The 13,620-nt window shown below is 38.4% G+C and overlaps 1 protein-coding gene across 2 annotated transcripts in view; it reads left to right on the top strand.

Annotated features, from left to right (window-relative positions):
• rbm20.L (RNA binding motif protein 20 L homeolog) overlaps positions 1 to 13,620 on the top strand; it is a 127,997-nt gene that overhangs the window by 55,071 nt on the left and 59,306 nt on the right. The window contains exon 1 of one of the 2 annotated variants that reach the window (XM_018224962.2): positions 12,087 to 12,312. The exons of the other annotated variant lie outside the window; for it this stretch is intronic. Coding sequence (XP_018080451.1) covers positions 12,275 to 12,312 — 38 coding nt within the window. The 5' untranslated portion in view covers positions 12,087 to 12,274. Of the gene's footprint in view, positions 1 to 12,086; positions 12,313 to 13,620 lie in introns of those variants that run through there. 2 annotated transcript variants of the gene reach the window in all.

Genomic DNA, 13,620 nt, shown 5'->3' with positions numbered 1-13,620 from the left:
GACTCCATTTTATCCAAATAATCCAAATTTTTAAAAATGATTTCCTTTTTCTGTGTAATAATAAAACAGTCGCTTGTACTTGATCCCAACTAAGATATAATTAATCCTTATTGGAAGCAAAACCAGCCTATTGGCTTTATTTCATGTTTATATGATTTTCTAGTAGACTTAAGGTATGAAGATCCAAATTAAGGAAAGATCCATTATCCGGAAAACCCCAGGTCCCAAGCATTCTGGATAACAGGTCCCATAATTGTAATAAAACAGGAAGTTATACTTGATCCCAACTAAGATATAATTAATCCTTATTGGAGGCAAAACCAGCCTATTGGGTTTATATCATGTTTATATGATTTTCTAGTAGATTTAAGGTATGAAGATCCAAATTACAGAAAGGACATCTCCCATAGACTCCATGTTATCCAATTAACCCAAAATGTTAAAAACAATTTCCTTTTTCTGTGTAATAATAAAATAGTCACTTGTACTTGATCCCAACTAAGATATAATTAATCCTTATTGGCGGCAAAACCAGCCTATTGGGTTTATTTAATGTTAAAATGAATTTCTAGTAGACTTAAGGCATGAAGACTCAAATCACGGAAAGATCCATTATCCTGAAAACCCAATATCTGGATAACAGGTCCCATATCCGTACACACACAGGAGGGGCGACATACTCAGACTCAGATACACACTAGGCTCACACAAGTGTCCGTCTATGGAAACTTACACCTGCATCTCCGCCACCATTAAATAGTAATTAATCATAGAAAATTAAACGTCTTCCTGACCCCAAAATGGCCAGCGGAGCAGTCGCTGAACCAATACGAAACTGCATTTTAAATGCCCTAATGGTGATCTACAGAAATGGTTGTTTTCATTAAATCTCATTTGAACGGATGATTGAGAGTGGACTGAATAAGTCCTGAGACACATAAGGCTTATCCATATCTATAAAAATGTCCAAATTCATTTCCTTTATCTGTTTACGTTTTGTTTTCAAAATAAATCGATTTTTTTTACTGCTTGCCAAAGAGGGATACTTGAATTTCCTATACAATCATTTAGTGAAATGTATTAGTAATTGTTCTACTTAGGGTTATCAATCAGCTTCTTAATTTCCCCAATGGGTGCAAGTTTCTTTTTTTACTTCCCGTCTCCCACTTGCAGTGTTTTTACTCCCCCAAATGGACTGGCCTGGGATTAGGGGGGGCAGTTTCCAGCAGCACTGAGAGTATGGTTACCCTAAAACGGCCAGTAATGGGAATAATAGATGGAAAAATATATTAGGGGCAGATGTATTAAGGGTCGAATATCGAGGGTTAATTAACCCTCGATATTCAACTGGGGAATTAAAATCCTTCGACTTCGAATATCGAATTCGTTCGATCGAACGATCGAAGGATTTTAATCCATCGATCGAAGGATTATCCTCCGACCAAAAAAAGTTAGCCAAGCCTATGGGGACCTTCCTCGTAGGCTAACATTGACTTCGGTGGCTTTTAGGTGGCGAACTAGGGGGTCGAAGTTTTTTCTTAAAGAGACAGTACTTCGACAATCGAATGGTCGAATAGTCGAACGATTTTTAGTTCGAATCGCTCGATTCGAAGTCGTAGTCGAAGGTCGAAGTAGCCCATTCGATGGTTGAAGTAGCCAAAAAAACACTTTGAAATTCGAAGTATTTTTTCTTCTTTTCCTTCACTCGAACTTAGTGAATGGGCCCCTTAATGTAGGTAAACAAAAGCAACTGGGAGAATAAAGAGGTTGAGTGAGGAGAGCAGGATAAATAGTTCAGAGATTGGGCCTATGGTTTCACATTATCTAGTGGGCGCCTGCAGGGGTCCCAATAGGCCCTTTTATATATTGTATTCACATACAATTTCAAGTCAATCTCTAGACATTTTGGGATAATAATAATAATATTAATATCTAGTTACGTGACTGGGCCGCTGGCATCCCCGTCTGACACTGATCATCTCAGCCAGTAATGGCCCTCGTCGGAGAGCAGCACAACACAACTGATCTTTATTTGGTTTAAATGCTAATGCGTGTGCAGGAAAAGAATGCAGCAAGTAGATGTGCAATTTGGATAATGCCATTTGCAATTTGCGGTGGAATAGTGGGTGGGTTTCCGCCATTTTCCCCTGCGTACATAAGGCCCCGTGCAACACGTGAAGCAGCCGAGTTGACATTATTAGCATTGCGGTGCTGCGGGAGAGCGGGCCCCACTTTGCAGCTGCTGCCCATTACTATGGGCAGCGCTGAGATCTTTAAATAAACCCCAATAAATGTTTAGTTTATTGCTCAGTGGCGTGTGCACAGTAGACCCTGCGTCCTGGTAACACTGGGGGGGATCCTGTGATGGAGGAATGATTGACAGGCACAGCTTGCTTCAAATGACAGATGTGAAAGTGCTGTGTCCGCAGACAGCCGCTCCTACAGGAGGTGCTGAAGTCCAAACTGAAAGAGCATCACCCTTAGAATAGCCGGGGTAGGGCCCCACCTGCAGGGCTGCACTGATCCAACACCTTAACTGCCGAGGTACCTGCCAATAAGGATTAGTATATACTTCTTATTGTGTCTGTTACTTACTTTATTCATTGTGCCTGGTCACAACTGCGTGAAAAACTAGATTAAATATGGCAAAATCAGTACAACTCTCCAAAAAGTAAAAAATTCACTTATTATACTGGAACCAAAACCACATTAGCTGTCCCAGGGGACATTTAGTTTTACACTCGCTCATTCCAGTTGTCCCCAAACTCTGGCTCTGGAACAACATGTTGCTCTCCAATCCCTTGGATGTTGCTCCCAGTGGCCTCAAAGCAGGTGCTAATTTTTTAAATTCTAGGCTTGGAGGTGAATTTTGGTGCATAAAAACCAGATGTCGTGCCAAACAGAGTCTCCTGTAGCTGCCAGTCCACATAGGTTCTATCAAATAGCCAATCATTATTTGGCACCCCCATGGACTTTTTTTCATGCTTGTGTTGCTCCCAAACAATTTTTACAATTGAATCCACCAATTAGAGATTTCACACATTAGCTTCTGTTTTAGTGAGAAATAGTGATGGTTCCCAGGATGCTCGGCCACTGACCACCTATTTGTATTATTGATACATGGGTGACTGGGAAGCACTGACAGAAACACAATAACTGCAATTAGGCTTTTATTGTGCGTCCACACAACATGTTTCGGGCACCAAGGGCCCTTTTTCAAGTGTGTAAAAAAAACAGTTGTAAAGCAAAATCTTTATAGAGCCACACAGATAGTCTTTAGTGAAACAGTTCATTCACTAGTGCCAATGTGTATAGACCAAATGTGAATATGGATCCATGTCCATGTAGTGTCATTATCAATCAAAAGGTTTTACAAAATAAAAACCAACATAGTATATTTACATACACATATTCATATACACAGTATTCAACCAGGAACTGCTCCAATCTTGAGCCTAAATATAGGACACCCTGATAGTTAGTTACATAGTTAAATTGGGTTGAAAAAAGACAAAGTCCATCAAGTCCAACCCCTCCAAATGAAAACCCAGCCCCATACACACACCCCTCCCTACTGTCACATAAATGATATATCCCCATATCTATACTAACTATAGAGTTTAGTATCACAATAGCCTTTGTATTATGTCTGTCCAAGAAATCATCCAAGTCCCTCTTATAGTCATTAACTGAATCATCACCCGGCAGTGCATTCCCCAACCTCACTGTCCTCACTGTGATGAACCGCCTACTCTGTTCCTTTAAATGAAACTTCTTTTCCCCTAGTCTGAAGGGGAGGCCTCTGGTACGTGATTCTCTTTATGGGTAAAAAGGTCCCCTGCTATTTGTCTATAATGTCCTCTAATGTACTTGTAAAGTCTAATCATGTCCCCTCACAAGCGCCTTTTTTCCCCAGAGAAAACAACCCCAACCTTGTCAGTCTCCCCTCATAATTTAACTCTTCCCTCCCTCTAACCAGTTTAGTTGCACTTAGTCTCTGCACTCTCTCCAGCTCATTTATATCCCTCTTAAGGACTGGAGTCCAAAACTGCCCCCATACTCCAGATGAGGCCTCACCAGGGACCTATAAAGAGACACAATTATGTTTCATCCCTTGAGTTAATGCCCTTTTTTATACAAGAACTTTATTTGCTTTAGTAGCCACAGAATGACACTGCCCAGAATTAGACAACTTGTTATCTACAAAGACCCCAAGATCCTTCTCATTTAAGGAAACTCCCAACACACTGCCATTTAGTGTAGAACTTGCATTTATATTATTTTTGCCAAAGTGCATAACCTGCATTTATCAACATTGAACCTCATTTTCCAGTTTGCTGCCCAGTTTTCCAGTTTAGACAAATCACTGTGCAAAGTGGCAGCATCCTGCATGGAACCTATAGTTCTGCACAATTTAGTATCATCTGCAAAAATAGAAACAGTACTTTCAATGGCCACCTCTAGGTCATTAATAAACAAGTTGAAAAGCAAGGGACCTAGTACAGAGCCCTGCGGTACTCCACTAACAACACTGGTCCAATTAGAAAATGTTCCATTTACCACCACTCTTTGTAGTCTATCTTTTAGCCAGTTCTCTATCCAGGTACAAATACTATGTTCCAGGCCAACATTCCTTCATTTAACCAGTAACCTTCTGTGTGGCACTGTATCAAATGCTTTAGCAAAGTCTAAGTAAATCACATCCACTGCCATCCCAGAATCAAGGTCCCTGCTCACCTTCTCGTAAAAAGAAATTAAGTTAGTCTGGCAAGATCTATTACACATAAAACCATGCTGGCACACACTCATAGTATTATGATTTGCTATGAAGTCCAGTATCTTATCCTTTATTAACCCTTCGAAAAGCTTTCCTACCACTGACGTCAGACCAACTGGCCTAACGTTTTGAGGCTGAGAACGGGATCCTTTTTTGAATAGAGGCACCACATTAGCAATTTGCCAGTCTCTCGGCACTATGCCAGATCTCAATGAATCCTGAAAAATTAAGTAAAGAGGTTTGGCAATCACAGAGCTAAGCTCGCTAAGTACCCTGGGATGAATACCATCTGGCCCCGGACCTTTGTTAATCTTAACATGTTCTAGTCTCTTTTGAATTTTCTTCATGTGTGAACCATGATGCTGTTGTTATGTATACTTTTACTGCCCGTTTAAAAATAAGAAAATATTTTAATTAGTTTTCCTTACCATTTGCTGGTTTCTATAGTGCAGGTATTCTAGCAACATGCTATATGCTATAGACTGGGTAGTCTTCCATATCTGCGGAGGGAAAGAACAATATGGATTAATATCATAGAAAGGGATTAAGGCTCCAGTGGTCATTAATACATATAGGGGCCAAAGTGTTCATTTTTTTGATCCAATATGCCTCTCTTTGTGCAAGAATTTTCCAGATATCTCCTCCTCTTTTGGGCATTTTTACTCTTTCTAATATCATCCACCTTAACTGGCTCACATTGGGACCCTCTGTTCGGAAATGTTTGGAAACTGATGTATCCATAGTAGCACCTATTCTGAAGTTCCTAATGTTGCCCCCGTGTTCCTTTATACGATCCTTAACTGCTCTAATGGTTTGTCCAATATATGCCAGTCCACATGGACATTTTAGTATATAGACAACGTATTTAGAATCATAAGCAGCATTATCCTTCAGTTTCATTTGTGTCCCCCTACTTGGGCATGTAAAGGCAAAAAAATAAAATCCCATTTCTTTAATGAAAGAAACCTATCTCCAATATACTTTAATTAAAAAATGTGTTTTTATAAGAAACCTGACTGTATGCAGTGAAATTCTCCCTTCATTTACTGCTGTGGATAGGAATTGTCCGACGGTCCCTAACTGCTCTGCAGGGAAACAATCATACTTATGAACAGCAGGGGGAGCCCCCGCCTTACTTCCCAGCCATGCAGAACTCAAGCAGCTTTGTTTGTTTCCCTGTAGAGCAGTCGGCGACTGTGTAGAGATTTGTATTGGATTTTATTTTTGCCTTTACATCCCCTTTACTGTTTCCAACTCCAGGTGCAGGACAAAGATCATGGAGCCAGATTTAAACAGATAAACTTGGATTCTATTTGGAGGATTATTTTTCTGCAGTGTTGGAGAAAGTTTGTATTAAACAATACAAAAACTATAAAATCCACATTAGATTACATGACAACACAGGAGCCAGTGCAGTCTGTATATTCTGATTATTAATCAGTCTTGTTGTATCGGCTTCTGGCAGATATTATTTGACTTGTGCTGTTTTGATCATTAATGACGATCCCTAAGCAGCCCAGATCACACTGAGCATGTGCACAGTCTTGGTCTTGCAAAGATGTATAACAAAGTTACAAGATGGTGACCCCCTTTGAAAACATAAATCATTTGTTTGATTAGGCTTGTGGTGCAGTTTGTTCATGTTTATGTTTAGTGTATAAAATACAGCATTTCTAGACTTTTTCTATTTTACACTTTCCTTCCTCTTTAAGCACACAAAGGTGCCCTTCTTGAGCTTGCCTAAAAACATGTCTTTTTTATTTGACTGTCTGGGGGGCATAGGATATCCCTCAAGTATGACCTCACGTGTAGCAGAACATGGGAGGGGTTTTGAAGCGGTGCCCGTATTTTGTATTCTGTTGTAGCATCGGGCAGTACTACTTGATCATTTTTCTTATAATTTTACTTTGTTTCCCAAATATAGATACAAACGGGATCCTGGTTCCATTTTCTTTGGGGTTTTAACAACTTTTGTCGATCTAGCTCCGTAACCTCTTTCATAATTGGTATTAATTTCTCTTTCTCGTAGCCCCTGTTTACAAATTTCTTCGTGAGGGTTTCTGTAGAGGAATGAAACAAATCTGTGTTTGATAATATGCGTCGTGCCCTTATATATTGATCCTTTGGCTCTTATGATATTGGGATTATGAAAGCTATCTGAATTAAGCGTAGGCTTGGAATCTGTTGTTATTTGCTTATTATGATATTTACATCTAGAAAATGAATTGACGTGGTTGAGATTTCACTAGTGAATTTAATGGTATTGTTTTTTGTTAGCCATCTTTATCATTTTATGGAAGTCAGTTTCTGTTCGTTCCCAAATTACCAAATTTCCAATACTTTATAATATGGCTACTATATTCCCCTTCCATGAATATGGATTCCTCAATGTCATGTACAAATATGTTAGCGAATCTGGTTGATCTGGTTATGCAACTGGTATTGTAGTTCTTTTCTGTGTATTTTCTTTACTTTTACAAATCAAAAGTGTTTGTGGATTTCGTGTGTGGCCCCAGACAATTTTTCTTTTTCCAATGTGGCCCAGGGAAAGGTTGGACACCCCTGGTCTATACTAAATGTTGATGTACGGACGCACCATGTTGGACTACTGTACAAAGTGTACTGGTGGTTCTGACCACTAACACTCGCCACCCCATTACTCTATGACTGTGCCCATACAACACACAAAGGCGCCACAATTACTGGCAAGGCGAGTTCCATGGTTGTGGGGATTTCTGACAAGCAATGTGAGAGACTGAACACAATCTGCTTTGGTTTCTTGTTGCTATTAATAGGAGAATCCGTGCCCCGGGCAGCACCTTGTCATTCAGTGGATGGGAAAGGTCACAGATGAAGGGGAATTCACAGGCTCAATTCGCTTTTCTAAGACTTTTCACTGTCCCCAGCGCATCCAGAATGTCGCCATCATTCATTCCTTTTCTCCTCTGATAACGTGTCCCATTTATAGAGCCCCGTCGCTCCTGTGTAGCACTACTAATAACACATATACATGCATGGATCTTTTATGGCCCCTGGCATGAATAAAAATAATGTTAATATAATAAAATCTACTGATAGAAAGTCCCCTTTAAATAAACTTTTAGAATTTCTTAGATTTGTATTTTATAATGTGCTTCTCTCCAATGTGACACTATGTAAATGCAACCTGGTTGGTAGGATCAGTGTCCCCAGCAACCAGAATGCTGATTATGTGGTTAGTTTTATTATTAAGATTATTAGATTATGTTTCTGTCTGTCATTCAGAAAGAGAAATGCCTGGTTGCCAAGGTCAGTGACCCTAAGTAACAGCCAGCAGCTAAAATGCCAAACCGAAGAACTAGATAGATAGATAGATAGATAGATAGATAGATAGATAATTAGATTGATATATCATGGATAGATAGATGGATGAATCATGGATAGATAGACAGACAAATCGATAGATGGATGGATCATGGATAGACAGATATATAGATGACAGATAGATCATGGATAAATAGATAGATAGATAGACAGACAGACAGACAGACAGACAGACAGATAGATAGATAGATAGATAATAAATAGATAGATAGATAGATAGATAGATAGATGATAAATAGATAGATAGATAGATAGATAGATAGATAGATAGATAATAAATAGATAGATAGATCATGGAGAGATAGATGGATGAATCATGGATAGATAGATGACAGATAGATAGATAGATAGATAGATAATAAATAGATAGATAGATAGATAGATAGATAGAGACAGACAGAGACAGACAGACGGACAATCAGACAGATAGATAGATAGATAGATAGATAGATAGATAGATAGATAGATGATAGATTGATAGATAGATAGATAATAAATAGATAGATAGATAGATAGATAGATCATGGATAGATAGATAGATAGATCATGGATAGATAGATGGATGAATAATGGATAGATAGATAGATAGATAGATAGATAGATAGATAGATAGATAGATAGACAGACAGATAGATGACAGATTAATAGATGATAGACAGAGAGACAGACAGATAGATAGATAGATAGATAGATAGATAGATAGATAGATAGAAAGATAGATGACAGATACATTATAGATAGATTATAGATAGATAGATGATAGACAGATGACAGATTGATAGATGATAGATAGATAGATAGATAGATAGATAGATAGATAGATAGACAATAAGCAAAATATAGTTGCCATAATGACTGTTGAGTTTTTTTCAGGCTATAATTATGCCATAATTTATTCTTATCTGGTATTACAGGAGTATAAATACTGAGCCATCAGAATTTATTGAGTGGGTATCAGCCAACAGATAGGAAGGGGTGCAAGATCGGATCTGACAGTCACATAATCAAATAGATATTATTTAGGTAACGGCTGTATATCTGATAATTTCCCCTAGTGTCCTAGTGTTAGTTGTATCTGTATGGCAGGTAAATGCTGAATTATGGTGTATACGCTGCACAAATTTCCACAACCCTCTCCCGCTGCCCGACTGGAATTCCAGTAGATTAGGACCAGTGGATTTGGCTCCCAGCTGTGCCCATGTTGTCACGCAGAATATAAAGCGAGGGGCTGTTTCCCGGTGCCAGTGGCCAATATTGTCCCGACATGTGGGGGGCAGCTTACACTTGTGTGTGACTTGGAAGGAAAGGCAGAGATATTTGGTGTAAGCGCTGCGGTGTTCCTTTCATAGCAAACACTGCCTTTTACTCCTCGCTCCAACTGAAGACGTGCGAAATGTACAAATCTGGGTGCTTACTTCTTACTCATGCCAAAAGCTTGAATTTCACTATACAAAAATATGCTTGTTTTATAATCCCCTCCCCCCCCGCCGCCATATTGTGTTGGCAGAGGTGAGGAATTTGGTAATGTCAGTGTTTAACACTTTGATATCTAAAGAATGTTGGGAATGGTCAGAGCTTAAAGAGGTTGTTCACCTTTAAATTAACTGTTAGTATGATGTAGAGAGAGATATTCTGAGACAATTTGCAATTGTTTTTTATTTTTTATTATTTGGGGTTTTTGACTTATTTAGCTTTTTATTCAGCAGCTCTCCAGTTTGCAATTTCATCAATCTGGTTGCTAGGGTCCACATTCCCCGAGCAACCAAGCACTGGTTTGAATAATCGAGACTGGAATATAAAATAGGAGAGGCCTGAATAAAAAGATGAGTAATAAAAAGTAACAATAACAATACATTTGTAGCCTTACGGTGCATTTGTTTTTAGATGGGGTCAGTGACCCCCATTTGCAAGCTGGAAAGAGTCAGAAGAAGTAGGCAAATAATTAAAAAACTATAAAAAATGAAAAAATGAAGACCAACTAAAAAGTTGCTTCAAATTGGCCAACAGCTCAAAGGTGACCCACCCATTTAAATACAGTTTTGGGGAGAATCATCAAGCTATTATTGATACTAGTGTGCTCGCGCTGTTCAGCGGCTATTTGACTTTTAAGCTGGGGCCCCCTAAAACCAGGACAACCCCCCACGGCACAATCCCCTAATTTATGACACAGGTTGGAAATAATTGGCTTGGAAATAAAGAAGTAGGAACACACACAACTTTCCACTTTCTTTTGGCATTTTGCTAAGCCTGTCCACTTTCTCCACTGCTGGTTCTGACTATTGAAACAAAGTCAGGTGTAGCCTGCAGGGCATTGTGGGAAATGGAGTCTTGGCTGAAGCAGAGCTGCTACATTGTATAGAGAGTCGGAACGGGACAGACAGACACATTTTGTGTTACAGTTACACATCAATATGACTGCAGTGATAATGTGTTACCAATGTATGTTGGGAAGTTGATTAGAATCTCACTTCCTCCTACTATACATCCATATATTTTATATGAGTTTTAGTGGTGATCCTTTGAGCACCCCTGAATCCTCCCTGGGTCGCTGCCCCTCTCATCCCTACGGGCTGCTGCCAGGCACAGATCACACGAGATGAACACGAGATGAACACGATACCATCGGTCACAGCCGACGCTTGAGGAAAAATGTGTGTTGAAATCTGGAATTAGTTCAGAGCCTTTCTGCAGATTTGTTATGACAGATCAATGGGTGTCGAGTTGAGTATATTAGTGGCCAGTGTTGTGGCCGATCGGAGCACCTGTTAAAGGGGAAACAACAAGCTCAGAGCAGAGACATCAGACTTTTTAGCAAATTCCCACTTTTCCTTGCTATAAGTACAATGGCACATAAGGGGGTTTTGCCTCTTCCCCTGTGCCACGTGCTAATGGATCTGTTGATGACTCGAGACAAAAAGGGACATATTTTTGCAAGAGACTTTAGGCCCCATTTACAGATCCATGGACACTGAGCACTTGTACCTAGAGCTGCACTTTGCACACAGGAGCACAGAGATACACCACAAGGTGCAGAGTCAGCGCTATACTTTATTTGAGTACAAGGCTGTTCTGCTTCTTGAGACCACTGATACTATGTAGCTTTTAAGTGATACACAAAGTAGGGGCACGGCAACATGTCACACCCAAAAATTCCTTGCATATGTCCTTGCACTCCATTCTGAAGGGTTAGCACCTATGGGCGTACAAGGATCACCGGCACACAACGTACCTTGACTGGGTGGCTGCCGATTCCCCCATCACTGAGCACCAGGTAACTCTGCTGGGGTTTGTGAGGTGTGCGGTTTTTCCAAATTGGCTTGCACCTATGGGCACCACCTATGCTCCAATTCAGGGAAGTTGTACATGAGGGATTGTGGCCACTATTTTATAAACTACAAGTGCCTGGCTAAAGTGTAAGGAAGGTATTTATACGCATTAACATATTAAATTGGTAAATCAGGATGACAAAAGAAATACTTCCATCAAGTTCAACCTTAAGTCTATATATAACCTGCCTAACTGCCAGTTCATCCAGAGGAAGGTGAAAACCCATCTGAAGTCTCTCCAATTTGCCTCAGAGGGGGAAAAATTCCTTCCTGACTCCAAAATTCCTGGATCAACTTGTACTATGAGCTCTCTCCCATATCCCTGTATTCCCTCACTTGCTAAACACCATCCAACCCCCTACTTATAGTGTGTATATTTTGTTACTTTCCCCAATGCAGCACAAACACTAAACTGCACATTACTGTATACAACAACCAACTCTTTTGCACTGGGACTGTGCCATAAACACCAGTGGCAAATAATCCACATGTTGAATTGTAGCTGTACCCCAATCCCCACTCCTGCTGTGCTGCACAATTCAACTTTAGCCCAAGAGAAATAAAGGAGATGTCAATGGGATTTGTCCAGTGAAGATTTTAGAGAGAAGGAAATGAAAACAAAGGGAAGAGCAGGAGACCAAACAGCTGCCGTCCCTGAAAGTGGTGTGAGATAAAGGAGTGTTTTTGGGAGGTGGTTGAAGTGTTTGGGGAGGGAGATGAGATTCATTGCTTCCTGGGCTAGAGACACAGTCACACATGTGAGAATGATCCCCAGGTTCTACCTGCCCACGGTCTAACCAGCGAGGCTATGGTGTCACGTGTGATCCCCGAAACTGCTTCCTACAGGTAAAGTCCATGGGACCCGGTCATTTCTTTTGTCTTCTTGGGACTTGTTTTAATATTGTTGGTTCTGTCCATGGCTCATTCACCCAACCCATTTCATTAGACTTAAAATGATCAATATACACAAATATAGTCACACACACACACACATCTATCTATCTATCTATCTATCTATCTATCTGTCATCTATCTATCTATCTATCTATCTATCTATCTATTTATCATATATCTATCTATCTATTTATCATATATCTATCTATCTATCTGTATTTTTATCATCTATCTATCTATCTATTTATCATATATCTATCTATCTATCTATCTATCTATCTATCTATCTATTTATCATCTATCTATCTATCTATCTATCTATCTATCTATCTATTTATCATATATCTATCTATCTATCTGTATTTTTATCATCTATCTATCTATTTATCATCTATCTTTCTATATATCTATCTATCTATTTATCATATATCTATCTATCTATTTATCATATATCTATCTATCTATCTGTATTTTTATCATCTATCTATCTATCTATTTATCATCTATCTATCTATCTATTTATCATCTATCTATCTATCTATCTATCTATCTATCTATCTATCTATTTATCATCTATCTATCTATCTATCTATCTATCTATTTATCATATATCTATCTATCTATCTGTATTTTTATCATCTATCTATCTATCTATTTATCATCTATCTTTCTATCTATCTATCTATCTATCTATCTATCTATCTATTTATCATATATCTATCTATCTATTTATCATATATCTATCTATCTATCTGTATTTTTATCATCTATCTATCTATCTATTTATCATCTATCTATCTATCATCTATCTATCTATCTATCTATCTATCTATTTATCATCTATCTTTCTATCTATATATCTGTCTATCTATCTATCTATCTATCTATCTATCTATCTATCTATCTATCTATCATCTATCGTTCTATCTATCTATCTATCTATCTATCTATCTATCTATCTATTTATCATCTATCTATCTATCTATCTATCATCTATCTATCTATCTATTTATCATATATCTATCTATCTATCTGTATTTTTATCATCTATCTATCTATCTATTTATCATCTATCTTTCTATCTATCTATCTATCTATCTATCTATCTATCTATCTATTTATCATATATCTTTCTATCTATCTGTATTTTTATCATCTATCTATCTATTTATCATCTATCTTTCTATCTATCTATCTATTTATCATATATTTATCTATCTATCTATTTATCATATATCTATCTATCTATCTGTATTTTTA

Source organism: Xenopus laevis, chromosome 7L, assembly GCF_017654675.1.
Source record: "Xenopus laevis strain J_2021 chromosome 7L, Xenopus_laevis_v10.1, whole genome shotgun sequence".
NCBI classification, from domain to species: domain Eukaryota; kingdom Metazoa; phylum Chordata; class Amphibia; order Anura; family Pipidae; genus Xenopus; species Xenopus laevis.
This window is presented reverse-complemented; position numbering and strand designations above follow the sequence as displayed.